Genomic DNA, 18,044 nt, shown 5'->3' on the forward strand with positions numbered 1-18,044 from the left:
GTCGTGTGACAGGATGAAGAAACTGTCTCCTCCGCTATTGCCTAGTCCAGGGAAAGGACGGCGTCGCCCCACGCCAGTCCTCCATGTTCACCCGTAGCCTCTTTACGCACGGGCTCACGTCCACGTCGTCGCACCTCAGTCCGTCGAACTTCTCCGCGGTGCTGAGGCTCCACACCTCCTTCATCTGGTCGTAACACCGCGGCCACTTTGGCCGGTTGGGCCGCACCGCAAACGTGCTCACCTCCCCGACGTGCTCCATCAGGTTCCACTTGTACACCAGAACCTTCCGTCCGAGCGTGTGCGATCGCACATCCTCGCGCCTCCCCTCCACCCACTCGCGCCACAGTATATCCGGCGGTTGCCTCGACACGTGCGTCGCGAGGTACTCGGCAAAGGGAGGCAGATCCTTCCGCCGCATCACCACCCCGTTCATGCCGTAGCTGAACCTGACGCCCAGCCACTGCGGGTACACGGCGTCCGCCTTTTCCACCAAGTACGTCAGCGCCTTCATCGTACCCGCGCACGTCCTGAAGTCATCCTCCATGAACATGAAGTAGGGAGCGGATGCGCCCGGGCCGGACTCCGCCGCGGCTGCGTCGATGAGCGTGGCCAGATCCGCCGTCTGCTGACGCACCGCGTGCCCGGGGATGTTCCCCGGGTTGTCAAGGTCGTCGGGGTCCGGTTTATTCGGCGTCGGGTCCCCGTACGTCCCCGGGCTGTCCATGAAACGCACGTAGGTCTTCGCCTTGGCGGCGAACTCGTCGTCGGACGACCCGGATGACCCGGATGACCCGGATGACCCGAAACGAGCGCGGACCCGATCGAACACCTCGTGCCGCCCGGGCTTGGCGTTCATGACGACGACGAGGACCCTGCGGAACAGCGGGTGTCGCGCGTCGTCGGGGAGCTCGTCGAGGAGGGTCTCGAGGGTCTCCGTGAGGTAGTCGGCGTCACCCGCGCGAGGCGCGGTTGGGACGCCGACCACGAGCCAGGGTTCGGTCACCTCGCCGAGCGACGACGCGCCGGAGCCTTCTCGCCGCGCCCCGCGCTTCCCCGCGCGCGCGCCGCGGACTCGCGGGTTCCCCTGGGAGTCCCACGCGCCCTCGTCATCGTCATCGTCGCCGAGGTGGCGCGCCTTTCGCACCTGGTGCAGGTTCTGCCCGGCGTGTCTCAGAGACTCCCGCATGGCGCGGATGTCCTCCTGCGCGGTGTTCCACGCGCTCTCTGCCAGGTCCATCGCGCCCGGAGGTCGCTGCATGTCCAGCATCTCCTTTCGCGACATCCAACCGTTCGAGTACCGATGACGCGCGGGGGCCCTCGACGACGCGCTCGTCGATCCGCCCCGCGCGAAGAGCATCCAGTACAGGAGAGCCACCAGCGCGAGGTTGGCGAGCACCAGGCGCACGACGCGCCGGGTGTCCTTTCGCGACTGCCTGCCCGCACCTCCGCCCGCGCCACGCGTCGGCCGGCGGGAGCGCCCCTGCAGCTCGCTGGGCAACAGAGGCATCTAAGTCCGCCCCCTCCGTGCCGATCTGCCTAAAGTTGTGTGACACAAGGGGCGAGCGGCGCCAAAAACAGAAACTCAAATGGGCGAACTGAGAGGAGCAGTCAGAGACGTGTCTTTGTGTGAACTCTCGCATGGAGCCATTACATTTATGCTATGTACACACAACGCTGTGCTACTACCAGAGTGGGGATAGCCACCCCGCCCTCCGTGCCTTAATAACGCCAACCTCCGCCCGGCAGCGCGCCGCCCTCTTGCTGCCTGCACCTCAACCCCCAGGGCTAGAAAGAATCAAACAGAGCATATCGCGCTTAGAGCTTCACCTCGATCTCGACGCCGGCGGGGAGCTCGAGGCTCATGAGGGCGTCGATGGTCTGCGCGGTGGGCTGGTGCACGTCGATGAGCCTGTGGTGGGTGCGGGTCTCGAAGTGCTCGCGGGAGTCCTTGTTAACGTGAGGAGAGCGGAGGACGCAGTAGATGCGGCGCTTGGTGGGGAGGGGCACCGGGCCGGAGATGGAAGCCTCGGTCGAGGTGGCCGCCTCGATGATCTTGTCGCACGCAGCCTTCATGTGGTTAACCTCGAAGGACTTGAGCCTGATGCGGATCTTCGCCGCAGCCACGGAAGCCTGAAGAGAGGGAGTTGGAAAGAGGATGTGAGAAAATGCACCAGCAAACGCGCTTTTCAGAGAGGAGCACGAGATGCCGTCCCGACGCCGCCGGACGGACGCCGCGATGCCGCCGACACGACGCGCTCTCAGCGCATGCGACGGCAGTAACGTCTTTAAAAGGGTATTCCCGATCGATGCGTTCATTCATGGGGTTCGGGGACTCACCGCTTCCGCGCGGACCGCGAAGGCAGCGCGCACCGGCGCGCGAGCAGCCTGAGAGAGGAAGTGGATAAAGGATAAATCAGCGACTGCGCGACGGACGGAGGCGGAGGGATGCGACGCATGCGACCGACGCAGCTGGCGATGCGGAGCGGAAATCGAGGCTTCGCCATCGCCTGATATCGCTGCTGCGCTCGGAGACCGAATGGCGAGTCGCCCGCGGGGCCGAACGGCGCCTTCTGGAGGCCGGCGGTCCTCGCGAGTCTCTGCCACGTCGCCCATAGAAAAATAAAGCCGGGAGAGGCAATCCCGACGCTAATTCAGCCGCGCGGGGTACTTTGTGCGACACTCACCGCCTTGCGCGCGGCAACACCGTTACCCGCCACACCACGACGAGCCGAGAGGCTCGCCGCCGACACCATACCAGCGCAGGAAGACGCCATGTCGTGCTTGTTCGAGCGCGAAAAGTGAGCAAACCCTACACGAAAATAACCTGAAACCTCTTTTCGCGGACGATTTTTTGTTCCGAGCTCGAGCTATTTCGATGGGTCGGTCGCAGAACCTGACTATGGTGCCACTGGATGGTAAATTCAATTAATACATTCTAACGGTAAACTATATTCAAAAGGATGTGTGGAATACACTGATGTAAATTTCCGCTGCGAGTCTTCGTCCGGTAAAAAGAGGACAGGCGGCACCACTCCGGCGAAGCAACACCCACGGTCGTGTGATCGATTGGAAATAATGCTTACAAGAGTCGAGCCACGATGGCACGACGAACGCCCCCGCCCCAACAGGCGCCCGACGCCCCAACCACTGACGCCCGAGGAACCCCTCCGCGTCGTCAGTCGTACGCCCCGTAGTCCCCAGACAACCCGGCGCCCATGTCGTCGTCCATGTCCTCGTCGGGGTAATAGTCAGCGCTGCCCCCCATCATCCCACCCTGCGCCCCGTGCGCGCCATCCCCGGGCCTGTGCTTGGCCTCGTCCACGATGGACATGAGCTCGTCGAGGTTCTGCATCTGGTTCGGGTCCGGCCCGTCGTTGACCACCGCGTTCTGCAGCTCCGCCGGGAGGTTGCGCTGGAACCAGGGGTGCTGCTTGATGCCCGCGATGTTCAGCCTGTGAACCGGGTCCAGCACAAAGATGCGTTTGATCAGGTCCTTGCACTCCTCGCTCAGGGCGATGTGCGCCGGGAACGCGTAGTTGACGCCGCGGATCCGCATGATTGTCTTTCGAAAGTTCCTCGCATCCGCCGGGTCCTCGAACGGGTACGCGCCCACCACCATGACGTACAGTGTGACCCCGCACGACCACACGTCCGCGGCTTTGCCGTCGTACGCCTTACGAGACAGCACCTCGGGCGCGATGTACGCCGGGGTTCCCACCGTCGACTTGGGCTCCGAGTCGATGAGCGAGTGCTTCGAGTAGCCAAAATCACAAATCTTGAGCCTGGGGACCTCCCCACCGTCCAGGAGCGTGTTCTCGAGCTTCAGGTCGCGGTGAGCCACCCCGTGGCCGTGACAATACTCCAAGCCGCTGATGAGCTGCTGGAAGAAGAATCTGGCCTCGTCCTCGTGGAACCGTCCTTTCCCGCAGATGCGGTCGAACAGCTCGCCCCCAGCCGCGTACTCCATCACGATCGCGAGGTGCGTGGGCGTGAGCAGCACCTCGACGAAGCGGATGATGTTCGGGTGGTCCAGCAGGCGATGATTGACTAGCTCGCGCTTGACGTTCTCGTCGATCTTGTCTCCGCGCTCGATGTACTTGATGGCGAAGAGCTGCCCGCTCGCCCTGTGCCGCATCAGCTTGGCGGTGCCGAAGTTGCCCTGGCCCAGGGTCTTGACGTCCACCGGCTCGTACTTGGCATCGTGCGCGCCGGTGGAGATGGGCGGCGTGGGGGGCATCGTTGGGAAGCGTGCGGTCCGAGCCCCGACGCAAGCGCGAGCGCGCGATACGTACGTAAGCCTGGAGACGACCACCCCGGGAGTAAGAAAAGTCATCCCTCATACTTCCCCCCTGGTCGTGAAAAACGGGATTGGGTCCGATTGGGTGAAACTTGGCAGCCTGCTGGGTACTGCGAGTAGTCTATGGAGTGGCCCGTGAAGGAATCTCATAAAAACGTCGTATGGCTATCGTTCTCGATTTGCACAATGTATCTGAGTATTAGCCTGGTAATTGTCTATTTATGCAACTCTTCCTCCCTGTAAATCAGGCACAGTCATCACTTCCTGGAACCTCCAAGGTCACCGTCGTGGCCACAAGTTCGAGCACAGAGCAAGTACACAAGCAGAGCATGCATGCCTAGCAAGTACGTCAAGAAGAAGAAGGGACCGGGATGCCCATCGAAGGGACTCGCGAGAAAAGCCGAGTTGAAAAACAAGGCGTACTGGGCGGAGGTGAAGGCAAGAAGGCAGACCACCGCCACGAACCTCTCCGCCATCGTGAAGAAGGAAATCAAAGAAGAGTTTCCTAGTAGCATTCCAGCGCAAGACAGATCTGCCATGTCCGCCGGTCCGAGGATCACACTCCGCGGTCTGACCCGCGCGAGGTCCACCCTCTACGACTTCGTCTCCTCGTACTTCATGTTCCACGGCCTAGACCCGACGAAGACGGCGGACGTCTTCGCCCATCTCCCGGCGCTGACCTTCACCGAAGCGGTAATCTACGAGCTCGACGACGCCAACGAGTGCGCGGGGAGGATGGAAGGCGGGGAGACGCGCGGCGGGTCGGGGACGGCGCGAACGTTAGAGCAGCTCGTGTGCCGCCTCGAGGAACACTTCGGAGCGGAACACTTCCGTCGCGTCCGGTCACGCCTTCAGTGGGAGCTCTCGCGGGGATCCGCGTATTGGGAGACGGAGCGTCGCCTGTGTGGCAAGCTCGCCGCCGGGACGAAACTAACGGACGAGGACGCGAGGCACGCCCTGGACGCGCTCAAGAAGAAGAGCTTCGACTACAGGGTCCTGAACCTGGTGCTGCTGGCGTCGGTGCGCAAGCAGCGGAGGGAGGCGCGAGACGCCGAGAGAAGACGCCGGGGCACCGGCTGCGAGATAAAACGCGAAGAAGAAGAAGACGAAGAAGAAGAAGACAAACTCGGGGACGCCGAGGATGTTCCCTACGGGGACCTTCTCGCCGCGTCCGAGCTCCTCGTCGAGCTCTCCGATGACCTGTACGACTACGAGGAGGACGTCGCGTCCGGGGCGTTCAACTTCTATCGATGCCTCGTCAACCACCACGGGCCCGAACGCGCGCCCGAGGAGATGGCCGCGGTGATCCAATCCGCGGAGAGGGAGTACGCGAGGCTGGAGGAGCGGTTGAGCCGCGACGACCCGGAGTTGGCGCGACGGTACCGGGAGAGATGCGCGCAGGCCACGGAGGAGGGTTTACCCGGCCGGCAGGTGCGCTCAGATCCTTCGAGCCCCGCGGAGATGACCGTGGACTCGCGTGGAAAGTGGGAGGTGCCGCCGCCCATCGCGGATGAGCGCGCGTGGAGGGAACGGACGGACGACGTCGCACACCCGCGAGGCGATCGGGGTCCATAGTAGTAGATAATAGCCCGGTGTAACTCGCCTTCTAGTCAGCTTTATCGGCGTGCCCAGCGGCGGAACGGCGAGGCGACGGCGGAAACGTGCCAACTTCCACTTTATTGGGTTTGTGATGAAACATCGACTGCTCGACAGCTCGAAGAACGCATCCCACGCTGGGGAGACCAGGCTGCCCAGCCGCTGGGTGGCGACTTCACTTCTGACCTAAGAATTCTGCGCTCCTCTCATCACAACACTGCCGCCGAGGATCTGACACCTCGATCGAAAAGCGCAATCGTCACCATGGGAAAGTCACCCGCGGAGATGACCGTGGCGGCCCTCAAGAAGGAGCTCGAGGCCAGGGGCCTGGACACCAAGGGCCTCAAGGCCGTGCTCGTGGCCCGCCTGGAGGAGGCTATGGGCGGTGAAGCGACCGGCGACGAGGCCCCCGCCGCCGAGCCGGCCGCGGCCGAAGAGGAGCCCGCAGAGGAGCCCAAACCCGAGGTACGCATACGCCCGCCTCGATCGTTGTCACGCATCACCCAAAGAACCGCTCGATCGCCGCCCGCACCCTCGGATCCACGCGCAAAACCCACGATTCCCACCGCAAATGAGCCGACGATTAATCATCCCCCAATTCTTCGCCGCGATCTCAGGAACCCGAGCCCGAGGCTCCCCCTCAAGCCGAGCCCGAGCCCGAGCCCGAGGCCGCCGCCGAGCCCGAGCCCGAGCCCGAGGCCGCCGCGCCTCCCGCGGAGCCCGAACCCGCCGCGCCCGCCGCGATCGACTTTGAGGCGATGAAGGCCAAGGCGCAGGCCATCGCCGACAAAGCCGCGGCCATGTCCGGCGGCGACGACGACCGCGGCGTCAAGCGCGACCGCGAGGGCGATGACATGCTCCCCCCCGACGCATTCGAGAACCCCGCGCAGCGCCAGCGCACGTCCGGCTTCGACGCGCCCCCGGCCGAGGGCGCGGCGCCCGCCGCGCCCGTGGCGGATGCCCCCGGAGCAGTCGAGGGACCCGCCCCCATCACGCTCCAGACCGCGGGCCACGAGGGTCGCATCATCGGCCGCGGCGGGCAGAACATCATGAGGATGCAGGACCAGTACCAGGTGAGGATCCAGGTGAAAAAGGACCAGGGCATCACGGAGGTGTCCGGCGCGGGAGCAGAGCAGTGCGCCGCGGAGATTCGGTCCATCATGGACGCCGCCAACGCGGCGCTGGCGGCGGGAGGCAGCGGATACGTCGTCGGCGACGCTCCCGGTCAGGCCCCGGCCGGCGGCGGTGCCTCGAGGATCATCCCCTGCGCGGGCGTGGAGTCGCGCATCATCGGCAAAGGCGGGCAGAACATCCGCGCCCTTCGCGAGCGGACGGGCGCTCAGATCAAGGTGAGAAACGAGACGCGCGACGTCGAGATCACCGGCCACCCGCAGGCGGTGGAGGCGGCGGCGGCGGCCATCGAGGAGATCATCCACAACTTCAACACCACGGGCAGCGCCGGGCCGGGGCCGGGCGGCGGCGGCGGGCGGGGTGGAGGAGGAGGCGGCTACGGCGGCGGCTACGCCCAGCCGGGCGGCTACCAGCAGCAGGGCGGCTACGGCGGCGGCTACCAGCAGCAGGGCGGCTACGGCGGCGGCTACCAGCAGCAGGGCGGCTACGGCGGCGGCTACGGCCAGGGGTACGCCCAGGGCGGATACGACCAGGGTGCGCAGTACGGGGGCTATCAGCAGCAGCAGGGCGCGGCTTACGGCGGCGGCGGCGGCGGCGGGCCCGCCCCCACCGGCGCGACGGGCCTCCCCCCGGGCTGGCAGGAGCTGAGCGCGAACGGCCAGGTGTATTACTGGAACACCGAGACCAATGTGACCCAGTACGAGCGCCCGCAGTGAGAAACTGCGCGAGGGAGCTCCAAAATATTAACGCTGTACAGGCGCGGGGTCAGAACTTTGCGCGGTTTGATAATACTCTCCACACACATACATGAGCCTTCACCTCGCGCCCCCCCGTTAGTAGTACACTTCCTTGTTATCCTCCTCGACCCACTCATCCGGCATGGTCGTGCCCATGCGGTTGACAAACCCGCTCAGTGGGTTGAGGCTCAGACCCGCCGGCCTCTCCTTGAACGAGGCGCCTCCGTCGGTCTCGACCCAGTACGCCTTCGCGAGCATGTCCCCCGCGTCCCACTCGAACCCGAGCTCCTTGGATATCTCCCTGCCCGCGGTTTTGAGCTCCTTGCGGGTGAACCGCGGGTCCTCCTGATCGCCGAATCCGTCCGTCCGCTCCTTCCTCGCCGCGAGCACCACGTTGACCGGAAACTCAACCGGAAAGGTCGTCACCAACCCGACGGCTGCTTCGAGGTTCAGCGCGACGTCCTCGATCCGTGCGCGCTGCTTCGAACCCTCGGGACCGTTGAACAGATTGACGATCAAGCACCCGCCGGGCGCCAGGACCCGGTCGCACTTGGCGAGGAAGTCGCGCGAGGACAGGTGCGACGGGACCTCGCCGTCGCCGTCGAAGGCGTCGAGGAAGACGACCGACGCCGTGGGCGCGTCACCCCGCTCAACCGCCCGCGCCGCCCGTTCCATGAACTCACCCGCGTCACCCATGCACACCCCCACGCCGGGAGGGAGGTTCCCGGGCACCGGCTTATCGCCCCAAGGACCCGGAAGCTTGGGCAGCTTGGGCAGCCCGTGGAAATCGCGAACCGCCTCGACGACGACTGGGTCGATCTCGCACACCTCCGCGACGGCGGCGGGGAACTTGCGCGCGATGAACGCGGGTAACGCGCCGGTTCCCAGCCCGACGCACACCACCCGCCCGCCGCGCTGGGTGAGATCGAGGTTCCCGTCGAGCCTGCACATCGCCGCCGCCGCCGCCGCCATCGTCCGGAGGTAGAAGTAACCGAGCACCTCGGTGTCCGCCTCGCCGTCCCCCGCGGCTTGGGCGTCGCTCCAGTCCCCGCGGATGTACGTGAGACCCTGCTCGACGTCGTTGAAGCGGAGGGATCGCCACGGTCCGTGCGCGACGACACGAACCCGGCCGTTGAAGTTGCTCCGCTTGTCGAAGAGGACGACGGGGGTCGATTCGTGCTCGAGGTAGCCGTGCTCGGACCTCTGGTCGCGTTTCACGGCGTCGTTCAATCTCCCGCCGACGTCCCACCATTTGGGAATAGAACGCCCCTCGGAAGAACCCTCGGCGGTTCGATTCGAGCCGGCCACGAGCGCCCACCGGGAGCGCGCCCGGGGGACGGAGCATCGACGCGGGGCGACGTCGGATGAGACGCGGGGCATCGCGACGGTCCCTGCGAAGGCCGCGGAGCCGGCGGGGCGAACGAGGGTCGAACGATTCGCCCCCCGAGACGCAATTCGCGATTTGACATCGTCGAGGGTCGGATTCGTAGCGCGACTCAGGGTGGCGCAGGACATGGCGCCGGCGCTCGAGGACACCGGACTCGACGAGGACGAGGTCGGGGTCTGAGGCGACGTTCGAACCGGACGCTGCGCGAGCTCGTGTGGCGTTGGTGCCTTCGCTATAATATTACTCGTGCTATGATTTTTTAGCTGCTTTTTTCACAGGTTTTCACGTCGTCGTCGCCGCGCTCGTCGTGCCTTGGAGGGGGATCATCGCTACAGCGCGACGCGTCTCCCCTCGCCTCTCACCACACCCACTTGTTCACCCACCACACCCTCTGACTCTCTCTCTCTCACACACACACTTTCCCCACTCCGTATTACTTACAAACCTTTACACAGGTGCCAACTTCGGGTCCGATTTCTTCGCCGGTGCCCTCGCAGCCACGGCCCTTCACGCGCGCACGGCGTTCGGACGAAGGTTCTCGATGCCCGTGATCTCGGTCGGCGCGCACCGGTTCTTCTTCGCCGGGTTGAGCGAAGAGGTGGGAGATCCGGGGGGCGTCCTTTTCTTGGGCAGCGCAGCCTGCCCCACCCGCCCCATCGGGGTCGAGGGGCCGAGGTTGTTCGTCCTGCGGTAACGGGTCCCGCAGGCGTTGCACAGCATCGGCTTGGACGCGGGACCCCTCCTCCACTGGGGCGAGTCTGCGGATAGAGGTCACGGAGGACGGGAAGATGCTAGGTCAGCTTCCATTCATCAAAGAGGCGTGCGACTCGGGGTGAGCGCGCGATCTGGATATCCGTGATCGCATCGGGCGACAGCGTCGAGCGAACGGGGGGAACCCCGCGCGCCATCGGGGAAAAAAAGGTTCGGGAGCGCGCGGCAAAAAAGCGCGATGGAGGTTCGTGGCGGGGTACGTACCGACGGCTCCGCAGTGGTCGCAGGGACCGCCGGGCTTCTGGTGAACCGGCGGCATCGCCTTGTATACACGGTAATCATCGCGCGAGTCGTCCTCCGCATCGTCGCTGAGCGAGGAGTTCGCGTCCCCGTCGCTGCCGTGAAACCCGGTGAACGTCCCATCGTCGAGACCCCGCTGGTCGGGCTCGCTGAGGATGAGCTCCTCGAGCTCGGCGAGTTCGCCGTCGCAGGCGCCGTGACCCAGCCCGTAGGGGTCGAGCTTAACGAGCGAGTACCACTGCTTGTTGGTGGAGCCGTTGCTCTTGGCTCCCATCGACGTGGCGTGCAGTCCGGCGGTCACCATCTTGCGCTATTCTCCCCGCCTCTTCGCGAGCGCGAAAAAACAAAAAAACCGCGACCGGAGAACCGACAACGGCGTCGTCCGCGACCTCCGCGGCTGTGCTGGGCGTGCGAGACGAACGCGTTGGAGTGAACCTGACGGAACCTCACCGATCGAGCTCGACCTGCGGGCGTTGACACGCGCGGGTGCGGGTATGACCTTTCGGTGACCAGATGGTCTCGGGACGTGCGGGGACTGTCTTTTTCCACCACAAAAGCGAGGTTTATTTACCCCTCGGACTCGCCATTCCTCTCTGCACACCTGACTGCGAAGCCATACGACGACAGAGCGGATCTATGAGAAAATTTTCGACTGACACGCTGGCACTTGGCACGAAAATATCAACACTTTTTCGAAAACCTTTTTCATTGGATTGATGGGTCACAAACCCCCTTTTCTCCCCCCCTTTCCCTTCTTCCCTTCCACAGCCTTCGATTACGCCAGCGATGAAACTTCCCAATCGTCATCCCATCGGCCAGTTGTACAGGGGCAACCAACCGTCGTCCAATGATATTGGAACTCTTTGACCAAATCGCATCTTCCACGTCACTGGGGAATAGTTAGATTTGAATCTAATTCTGGTATCGAATACGATATTCGCATTTCGATACCACCTGACGAGCAGCCGCGGGCCTGGTTCTCCTCGCCGGGCTGGATTGCGCTTTTGTGCCTCGATTGAATTTGGAGGTGTGTCTCAAGCCCCCAACAAAACGAGGACGCGCGGAGGACGGGTGCGTCGGGATAGGCCCCGGTTCGGATCGGGGAGACGCTCGGGGAGATGGAGGGTGACGATGAGCCGCCGCCCTCGCCGCTGTTCGTAGAGGGAGGAGCGCCGGCGTTCACCTCGGAGCTGGTGCCGAGCGGGGTCGGGGTCGATGAGGGAGGAGCGCACGGGAGCCCGAACGCGCCCGCGTTCCTGCAGATGGGCGCGCCGCTGGGTGGCGCGGAGCCGACGCTGGTGCAGCCGACGCTGTTCTCGTACAACGCGAACGATCTGGTGTGGGCCAGGGCGGGCACCAAGGGCAACCAGCCCTTCTGGCCGGTGAGTGCGACTTCAAAAACGTTAACTGAATCCCCTAAAACCTGAGATTTCCAAACCGCCCCGCCGGACCCACGCCCGACCTCCGATGACCCGAACGCCCCCCGTTCGCATCGCAGGGACGCATGATCGACGTGATGGAGGCACCCGAGGGCGTCCGCAGGGAGGCGGTACCCAACAGCGTCTGCGTCCAGTTCTACGGCCCGTCAGCCTCCAAGGGCCGAGACAGGGATTACTGCTGGGCCACCGCCGAGCAGCTCGCGCCCTTTGGCGAGAACCTGGCGCTCCTCGAGCAGCAGAACATCCCCAAGCGCCTGAGGCCCACCGCGTACAGGGAGGCGCTCGTCGAGGCCAAGGAGCTTTACGCCGAGCTGGGGAACAACGTCAGCGCGGCGGTTGCGTTTGACCCGGAGGAGGCGGCGGCGGAGGCTGCCGGGGACGGGGACGACCTCGAGGACGCCGACGCGCCGCGGTGCTCGTCGTGCTCGATGGCGCTGGAAGCACCGGGCGGGCACAAGGACACCGGGCGGTGCAGGCTGTGCGCCAAGCTGCACCGCGAGGGGCAGTATTGTCCGGTGTGCGATAGGGTGTGGCAGTGGGCGAATTGCCCGGCGATGGTCGGGTGCGACTCGTGCGACTTTTGGGTGCACTGCGCGTGCGACGAGCCCGCGAGGACGGTGATGGAGGCGCAGGAAAGGGGCGACGAGGTGGACTACCACTGCCCGCGGTGCAGGGTCAAGGCTGACGAGGAAGAGGATAAACGGAGGGAGAAGGAGGTGAAGAGCGCGGAGAAAGCTGCGGTTAAGCGCGCCAAGCTCGAAGCCAAGCACGCCACAAAAAAGGCGGGCAAGGCTGAGGCCAAGGCGCTCGGCGTGAGCCCGAGTGGAAAGGTGAAGAAGAAGAAGAAGAAAAACAAGAAGTTGGGGCGGCCGCCAAAGGATGAGAATGTCCCGGCCCGGGGTCGACCTCTCGGGACCGGCAAATCAAAGGCTTCAATCGCGGCGCGGAAGATAAAGGAACAGATGGGTCACGTGAAGCCGCCGATGAGGCACCCCAAGGCCCCGGGCGGCATCCCGCGTCGTCCAAAGTCCGCTTGGCAGCTATTCGGGTCCGATTTCTTCAAGCGGTACAAAGAGGAGCACGAGGGCGAGGATATTGATTTCTCGAATGTGTACAAGCTGCAGGGTCAGGCTTGGAGGGATGTGTCCAAGGAGGAGCGCACGAGGTACGAGCAACTCGCCGCAAAGGAGACGGTCAAGTTCCGCAAGTACAAGCAGCAGCTGGAGCAGAGCGGCCTTGCCGTCGACGAAGTGCTTCCAACCAACCACAGGCCCAAGTCAAAGACTCCGGTCTCTTCTGCGGTGAAGCAGAAGGCTGTCAAGGCGGTCAAGGTGAGGCCGCAGGGAGCAGAGGCTGACAAGGACGAGTTGGATGAAAACGGCAGGATCGACATGGGCGGCGGCGTTACGAAGGACCCAAAGACCGGAAAACTATACAACTTTGAGGGGAAGCCGTTGGTGGGCAAGGAGGCCGAGGCTGCGGAGGCTGGCTGGCGGCCGAGGATGGATCGCCGCGCGTCGCACTGGAGCCAGCACTTCAAGGTTGACGACATCATGAGCCGACCCGAGCGGGTGGACGTGGTTTGCAACGGCGTCAGGGCCACTTTCTTGGTCAGAGAGTTCAAGATGCTGTGCCAATGCAGCCAGTGCAAGGGACAGGGTAAGCCGCTGTCAGCGACGGAGTGGGAGAAGCACGCCGGTATGGGACAGGCAAAGAAATGGAAGGCTTCAATCCGGATGGTGGACCCAGCGAGGATGCCGATCGGGCGCTGGCTCGACGGCGGCAAGCGCACAGGAAAGAGCGGGACGACGGACGACGCCGACGGTAAGGTCCGCAAAGGCAAGTCCGCGAAGAGCAAGTACCCGGCGCTTGGGGGCGCGAAGAAGAGGAGCTACCAGATGGTTCGCGTGCAGTGGTCCGTGGACAGGTGCGCGGTGTGCGACGACGACCGAGACTTTGACTTCGACCAGCTCGTCACCTGCGACGGCTGCGGCATCTCCGTCCACCAGAGCTGCTACGGCATTCCCGAGATCCCCGACGACGCCGTGGGGTTCCTCTGCAACGCGTGTGAGCACACCGGCGGCGACACTTCCGAGACTCCACTGTGCGTTTTGTGCCCCGTAGAGGGCGGAGCGCTGAAGCCAACCACGAAGCCCGGCGTGTGGTGTCACAGCGCGTGCTGCCAGTGGATCCCCGAGACCACGGTCGTTGACGTGGACCGCATGGAACCCATCGATCAGATCCACACGATCCAGCGCGAGCGGTGGGAGCTGCTGTGCACCGTGTGCAAGCAGCGCATGGGCGCTAAGATCCAGTGCGACCATCCGGGGTGCTACCTCTCCTATCACCCCCTGTGCGCGCGCGCGGCGGGTTTGTTCATGGAGGCAAACCTCGACGACGACGGCGACGAGGATTCCCCGCTGCAGATGGTGAGCTACTGTCACCGCCACTGCAGGGTGGACACCGAGAGGGCGGCACTGTACAGCGGCGGCGAGGGCAAATCCATCGGCCGCGACGGGAAGCTCGTGGAGGCCAGGGAGGACCACACGAAGAAGCTCACGAAGGGGGTCAAGAGACGGATAGAAGAGGAAAAGAGAAAGGCGGAGGAGGAGGAGGAGGAACGCAAGGCTCGCGAGGATGAGTCCCTGGATACCCCGGAGGATGACCGCGGCGCGGCCAGGTGCAGGGAGTACGCCCCCCAGGGGCATCCGAGGACCGAGGCTGGTGACGAGATTATCATGGCGCTGGACAGCGGGCCGAACATGCGCCGCGCCCTGCAGCACGGCCTCGGCCACGGCACGGGCAGGAAAAACAAAGGACCACGTCGCCGCGAGAGGGAGGCATGGGTACAGTGCGAGTCGTGCAACAAGTGGCGCCGGGTGCCGCAGTCGCAGGCTGAGGAGTTCTCGAGGGCGGATGCGGGCGAGTGGACCTGTTCCGTCAGCTCACACCCACGGATAAACAGCTGCGACGTCCCACAGGAGCTCGAGGACGACGACATCGACGCGAGGATCGCGATGGGCGACCAGTGCCCCTTCTACGACGACAATGATCTCAATCCACCCGAGATAATCGCGGAGGAGGAAGAGCCGGCAGCTGAGGATGATGAGGAGGAGGAAGAGGAGGAGGAGGGCAACGAAGAGTCCTCCTCCGAGGCTGACGACGACGACGAAGATGACGGCGTCAAGGAGCTGCAGGACGTGGAGAACGATGACTGGGACGCCGAAGACAACGGAAAGTCAGCGGATCCTGAGGAGCACCTCGCAATTGCGGCGGCGGGCGGCTACGGGGGCGCCGACTCGCCGCCGACGAAGCGCGTCCGATTCGAGGATGCGCTCGCCGCGGTGGAAGAGGACGACGGCGACCTGCCCTCCGCCGTCTTCTCGGATAATCCAATCGTGTCCGAGGTGAAGCTCGAGGCCGAGAGCCCGAGGTTCCCGGAGGCGATGATCGCCGCCGCGATGATGGTCCCGTCGCCCATCGAGGAGTCCCCAGGCGTCAAGCGGGAGGCGCCCGCGATGACGCCGGAACAGGCGCTGGCTGCAGCGATGGCCGCGAGCGACGGGGAGAACGACGAGGACGCGGCCGACGGGCAGGACGACGAGGACGAGGATGCGACCGACGCCATGGACGTGGATGAGAAGGATGAGAACACCGACACGGAGGTCAAGGCTGAGGGGACAGAAGACGGGGATGGATCCAAGGAGCCCCCGGATGAGCCCGCCCAGCCCCTCTCTGATCTCCCCGACGTGCCGGTCATCTGCAAGAGCTTCCGCGGCGTGTTTCGCCCGCGCGATAACCTCATCGAGTGCGAGTGCGGTCGATGCGTTCGCGAGCGTGAGGAGCCGAAGGGTAAGACCGGGGAAAGGCTGGGCATCTTCGAGCCGAATAGGTGGGAGATGCACGCGGGGATGGCACACGCCAAAAAATGGAAACAGTCCATCGTCGTCATCGACCCGAAGCTGCAGCCGGAGGCTGCGCCGGAGGGCGAGGCGGAACCCGATCGCATCGAGGTTCCCTTTGGTCAGTGGCTGGATGATAATGGCCTTCACGTCGAAGTTATTCAGAAGTCGCGGAAGCGCGGCCGCCCCAAGGATGACGGCAAGCCCAAGGCGCCACCCAAGCCGAGGGTCCCGCACCAGAAGGCAAACCGCGGCAAGTCCGCCCTCGCGGGTCTCACCATCGACCTGGACCTGGACCTGCAGAAGGCTTCCGACAACATCGAGGAGAAGGCCAGAGCGCTCGTCGGCCGTCGCATTCGCATCAACTGCAACGCCGGTCCCAAGGGTGCGCAGCTCATCCTCGGAGGCGCGCCGAACAAGCCCCCGGTGTGGATATCCGGCGTGGTTCAGGACATGAAGTCCTCACGCGGCGGATGCAGGCACCTCGTGCTCCACGACGACGGCACGCACGAGTGGTACGCGCTCAATCGCGTGCAGACGGAGTGGCCGGGAGGGGAGGAGGGCGACGACGACGAGCCGGACCTGACGTTCATGCCCGCGCCCGAGGTGCCGGCCAAGGCGAGCGTGCAGGGTTCCAGGCGCGGGCTCACCGGCCTGCAGTCCATGCTGGCGCTGTCCAAGGCGGCCCCCGCCAAGAAAGGCACTCACCAGGCGCCGGTAGTCAAGGAGGAAGACGGTGAGGCTCCCGAGGTTAAGCCCGAGGAAGCCCCCGAGACCCCCGGTCGCGTGAGGGAGAAGGAGGCGTGGCTTCGCTGCGGGAACGTCGAGTGCTGCAAGTGGCGTCGCGTCCCGGAGTCCGTCGTGGCCGAACTGGAGCGGGAGAAGGCGACCGCCGCCGCAGCCGCGTTGGAGGCTAAGCAGGCGGCGGACCGCGGAGACGCCGGCGCCGCCGCGCGAGCCGCCGCGCGAGCCGCCCCGCCGGCGCCGTGGACGTGCCGTCGCTCCGGCGACCCGACGAGGAACACGTGTGAAGCCGAGCCCGAGTTTGGCGAGGAGGAAGTTTCCGTTCGCATCGCCGCCGCCGAGCGCGGTGAGGCGCCCCTCAGCATGTACGCCGACGGCACCGTGTGCGGCGACGGCGAAGAGGAGGAGGAGAAACCCGTCATCGATAACGGCCTGGAGGGTGTCCTTCCTGACGACCTCCCCGACGTGGTCACCGTCATCTGCCGCCACAAGGTTGGCGACTATCACCCGCGGACCGGTATGATCAGGTGCCTGTGCCCGACCTGCGTGATCGCCACGGAGGAAGGGAGGCACGAAGAGTCCCTGCAGGAGCCCAACCGGTGGGAGATCCACTGCGACATGGGCCAGGCGAAGAAGTGGAAGGCGTCGGTGCGGGTGGTGCTTGAAGGGCACAAGACGATGCCCGTGGGACGGTGGTTAGAGGGCTTCGGCATCGCCGTCGCGGCCAGGCGCGCACCCAGGCAGGTTAGGCAGTTTGGCCCGAAGCGATCCAAGCTGAAACAGATGAAAGAGCGCGGGGAGCTCGAGGAGGAAGAGGAGACCTACCGTAGGCTGAAGCCGATGAAGGGATGGAAGAAGGGCGACGAGGTGCACCGGGGGCCGCCGCCCAGGAGCGGCAAGCGCGAATTCGTCGAGTTGATCCCCTACAAGGTCAACGGCGCCAAGCTCAGGAGCAAGGGAGGGAACAACTCGCACGGGTACGCCGCGCCGGGTGCGGGCGGCGTCGGTGGCGGCGTGAAGTCCGGCAAGGACCCGGCGAGGGCAGAAGGCGTGGGCCTCCCCGAGTCGACGGTGTTCACGCCGAGCGAGTGGGAGGCTGAGGTTGCGTCACGGCTGGCGGCTAAGACCACCGGCGCGGTCGCCGTCGCGGCCATGGCCGAGGCTGCCAAGATCGTGGACGAGGGCAAGGGCGTGCGCGAGCGCGTGGCCGAGTGCTTGCGCCTGCGACGCGAGCGCCTCACCTTCGGGAAGAGCAACATCCACGGCTGGGGCCTCATCGCGAAGCAGTTTTTGAAAGCCGGGTCCATGGTTGTCGAGTACGTGGGCGAGCGCCTGCGTCCCAGCGTGGCGGACCTGCGGGAGAAGGTGTACGAACGCACGGGCCATGACGTATACCTCCTCGCCGCGGACGATAAGACAGTCATTGACACCACCGTCAAGGGCTCCATCGCCAGGTTCACCAACCACAGCTGCACCCCGAACATGTACACAAAGCTGGTCGCCTTGGACGGTGACTCTCGGATATTCTTCTTCACCCGCATCGACGTGCACCCAGGGCAGGAGCTGACGTACAACTACAGATTCGATGCTGAGAGCGGCAAGGTGCCGTGCTACTGCGGGGCGAACAACTGCCGGGGATTCCTGTGCTGAGAATCCCCTCGAACATAGACACGAAAAAGATTTGAAAACAATCATCAATCTGTCAACAATGGCTCATGATCCTCTCTTCACCTCACCTCCTCCACTCCTCATCAGTGATTCATCCCGTCCTCTCCGAAGCCCGCGTCCGGCAGGTTCATG

At 64.7% G+C, this 18,044-nt stretch overlaps 8 protein-coding genes across 8 annotated transcripts; 3 read left to right on the forward strand and 5 right to left on the reverse strand.

The window, feature by feature from the left end:
* Positions 1-34: 34 nt before the first annotated feature.
* On the reverse strand, positions 35-1,507 carry MICPUN_100022 (predicted protein; the record flags this gene model as incomplete). Its single annotated transcript, XM_002501687.1, has 1 exon — positions 35-1,507. One exon carries the CDS (start codon positions 1,505-1,507, stop codon positions 35-37), a length of 1,473 nt encoding a protein of 490 aa, XP_002501733.1.
* A 308-nt stretch (positions 1,508-1,815) lies between these two features.
* On the reverse strand, positions 1,816-2,774 carry MICPUN_100023 (predicted protein; the record flags this gene model as incomplete). The annotated part of the gene is made up of 3 exons (XM_002501688.1): positions 1,816-2,130; positions 2,338-2,385; positions 2,685-2,774. 3 exons carry the CDS (start codon positions 2,772-2,774, stop codon positions 1,816-1,818), a joined length of 453 nt encoding a protein of 150 aa, XP_002501734.1.
* Positions 2,775-3,175: 401 nt separating this feature from the next.
* MICPUN_80902 (predicted protein) lies at positions 3,176-4,237 on the reverse strand (the record flags this gene model as incomplete). The annotated part of the gene is made up of 1 exon (XM_002501689.1): positions 3,176-4,237. The coding sequence occupies one exon, from the start codon at positions 4,235-4,237 to the stop codon at positions 3,176-3,178; it is 1,062 nt and encodes a 353-aa protein (XP_002501735.1).
* Positions 4,238-4,420: 183 nt separating this feature from the next.
* On the forward strand, positions 4,421-5,875 carry MICPUN_57798 (predicted protein; the record flags this gene model as incomplete). The annotated part of the gene is made up of 2 exons (XM_002501304.1): positions 4,421-4,485; positions 4,546-5,875. The coding sequence occupies 2 exons, from the start codon at positions 4,421-4,423 to the stop codon at positions 5,870-5,872; spliced, it is 1,392 nt and encodes a 463-aa protein (XP_002501350.1). The 3' UTR covers positions 5,873-5,875.
* Positions 5,876-6,651: 776 nt separating this feature from the next.
* Positions 6,652-7,740, forward strand: MICPUN_52762 (predicted protein; the record flags this gene model as incomplete). The annotated part of the gene is made up of 1 exon (XM_002501305.1): positions 6,652-7,740. One exon carries the CDS (start codon positions 6,652-6,654, stop codon positions 7,738-7,740), a length of 1,089 nt encoding a protein of 362 aa, XP_002501351.1.
* Positions 7,741-7,857: 117 nt separating this feature from the next.
* On the reverse strand, positions 7,858-9,141 carry MICPUN_100026 (predicted protein; the record flags this gene model as incomplete). Its single annotated transcript, XM_002501690.1, has 1 exon — positions 7,858-9,141. One exon carries the CDS (start codon positions 9,139-9,141, stop codon positions 7,858-7,860), a length of 1,284 nt encoding a protein of 427 aa, XP_002501736.1.
* Positions 9,142-9,363: 222 nt separating this feature from the next.
* On the reverse strand, positions 9,364-10,644 carry MICPUN_105435 (predicted protein). Its single transcript, XM_002501691.1, has 2 exons — positions 10,124-10,644; positions 9,364-9,906 (listed from the first exon to the last, which is right to left on the reverse strand). Exons 1-2 carry the CDS (start codon positions 10,461-10,463, stop codon positions 9,656-9,658), a joined length of 591 nt encoding a protein of 196 aa, XP_002501737.1. The 5' UTR covers positions 10,464-10,644; the 3' UTR covers positions 9,364-9,655.
* A 574-nt stretch (positions 10,645-11,218) lies between these two features.
* MICPUN_57801 (set domain protein) lies at positions 11,219-17,951 on the forward strand. The gene is made up of 2 exons (XM_002501306.1): positions 11,219-11,541; positions 11,658-17,951. Exons 1-2 carry the CDS (start codon positions 11,278-11,280, stop codon positions 17,892-17,894), a joined length of 6,501 nt encoding a protein of 2,166 aa, XP_002501352.1. The 5' UTR covers positions 11,219-11,277; the 3' UTR covers positions 17,895-17,951.
* Positions 17,952-18,044: the final 93 nt, after the last annotated feature.

Source organism: Micromonas commoda, chromosome 4, assembly GCF_000090985.2.
Source record: "Micromonas commoda chromosome 4, complete sequence".
NCBI lineage: Eukaryota > Viridiplantae > Chlorophyta > Mamiellophyceae > Mamiellales > Mamiellaceae > Micromonas > Micromonas commoda.

What these genes read in the sequence shown, in the direction of transcription:
- MICPUN_105435 (XM_002501691.1), bottom strand. Translation starts at nt 10,463, where the DNA reads ATGGTGACCGCCGGACTGCACGCCACGTCGATGGGAGCCAAGAGCAAC. An exon ending in CGACCACTGCGGAGCCGTCG is followed by an intron (nt 9,907 to 10,123) that starts GTACGTACCCCG and finishes CTCTATCCGCAG; the next exon opens with ACTCGCCCCAGTGGAGGAGG.
- MICPUN_57801 (XM_002501306.1), top strand. Translation starts at nt 11,278, where the DNA reads ATGGAGGGTGACGATGAGCCGCCGCCCTCGCCGCTGTTCGTAGAGGGA. An exon ending in GCAACCAGCCCTTCTGGCCG is followed by an intron (nt 11,542 to 11,657) that starts GTGAGTGCGACT and finishes TTCGCATCGCAG; the next exon opens with GGACGCATGATCGACGTGAT.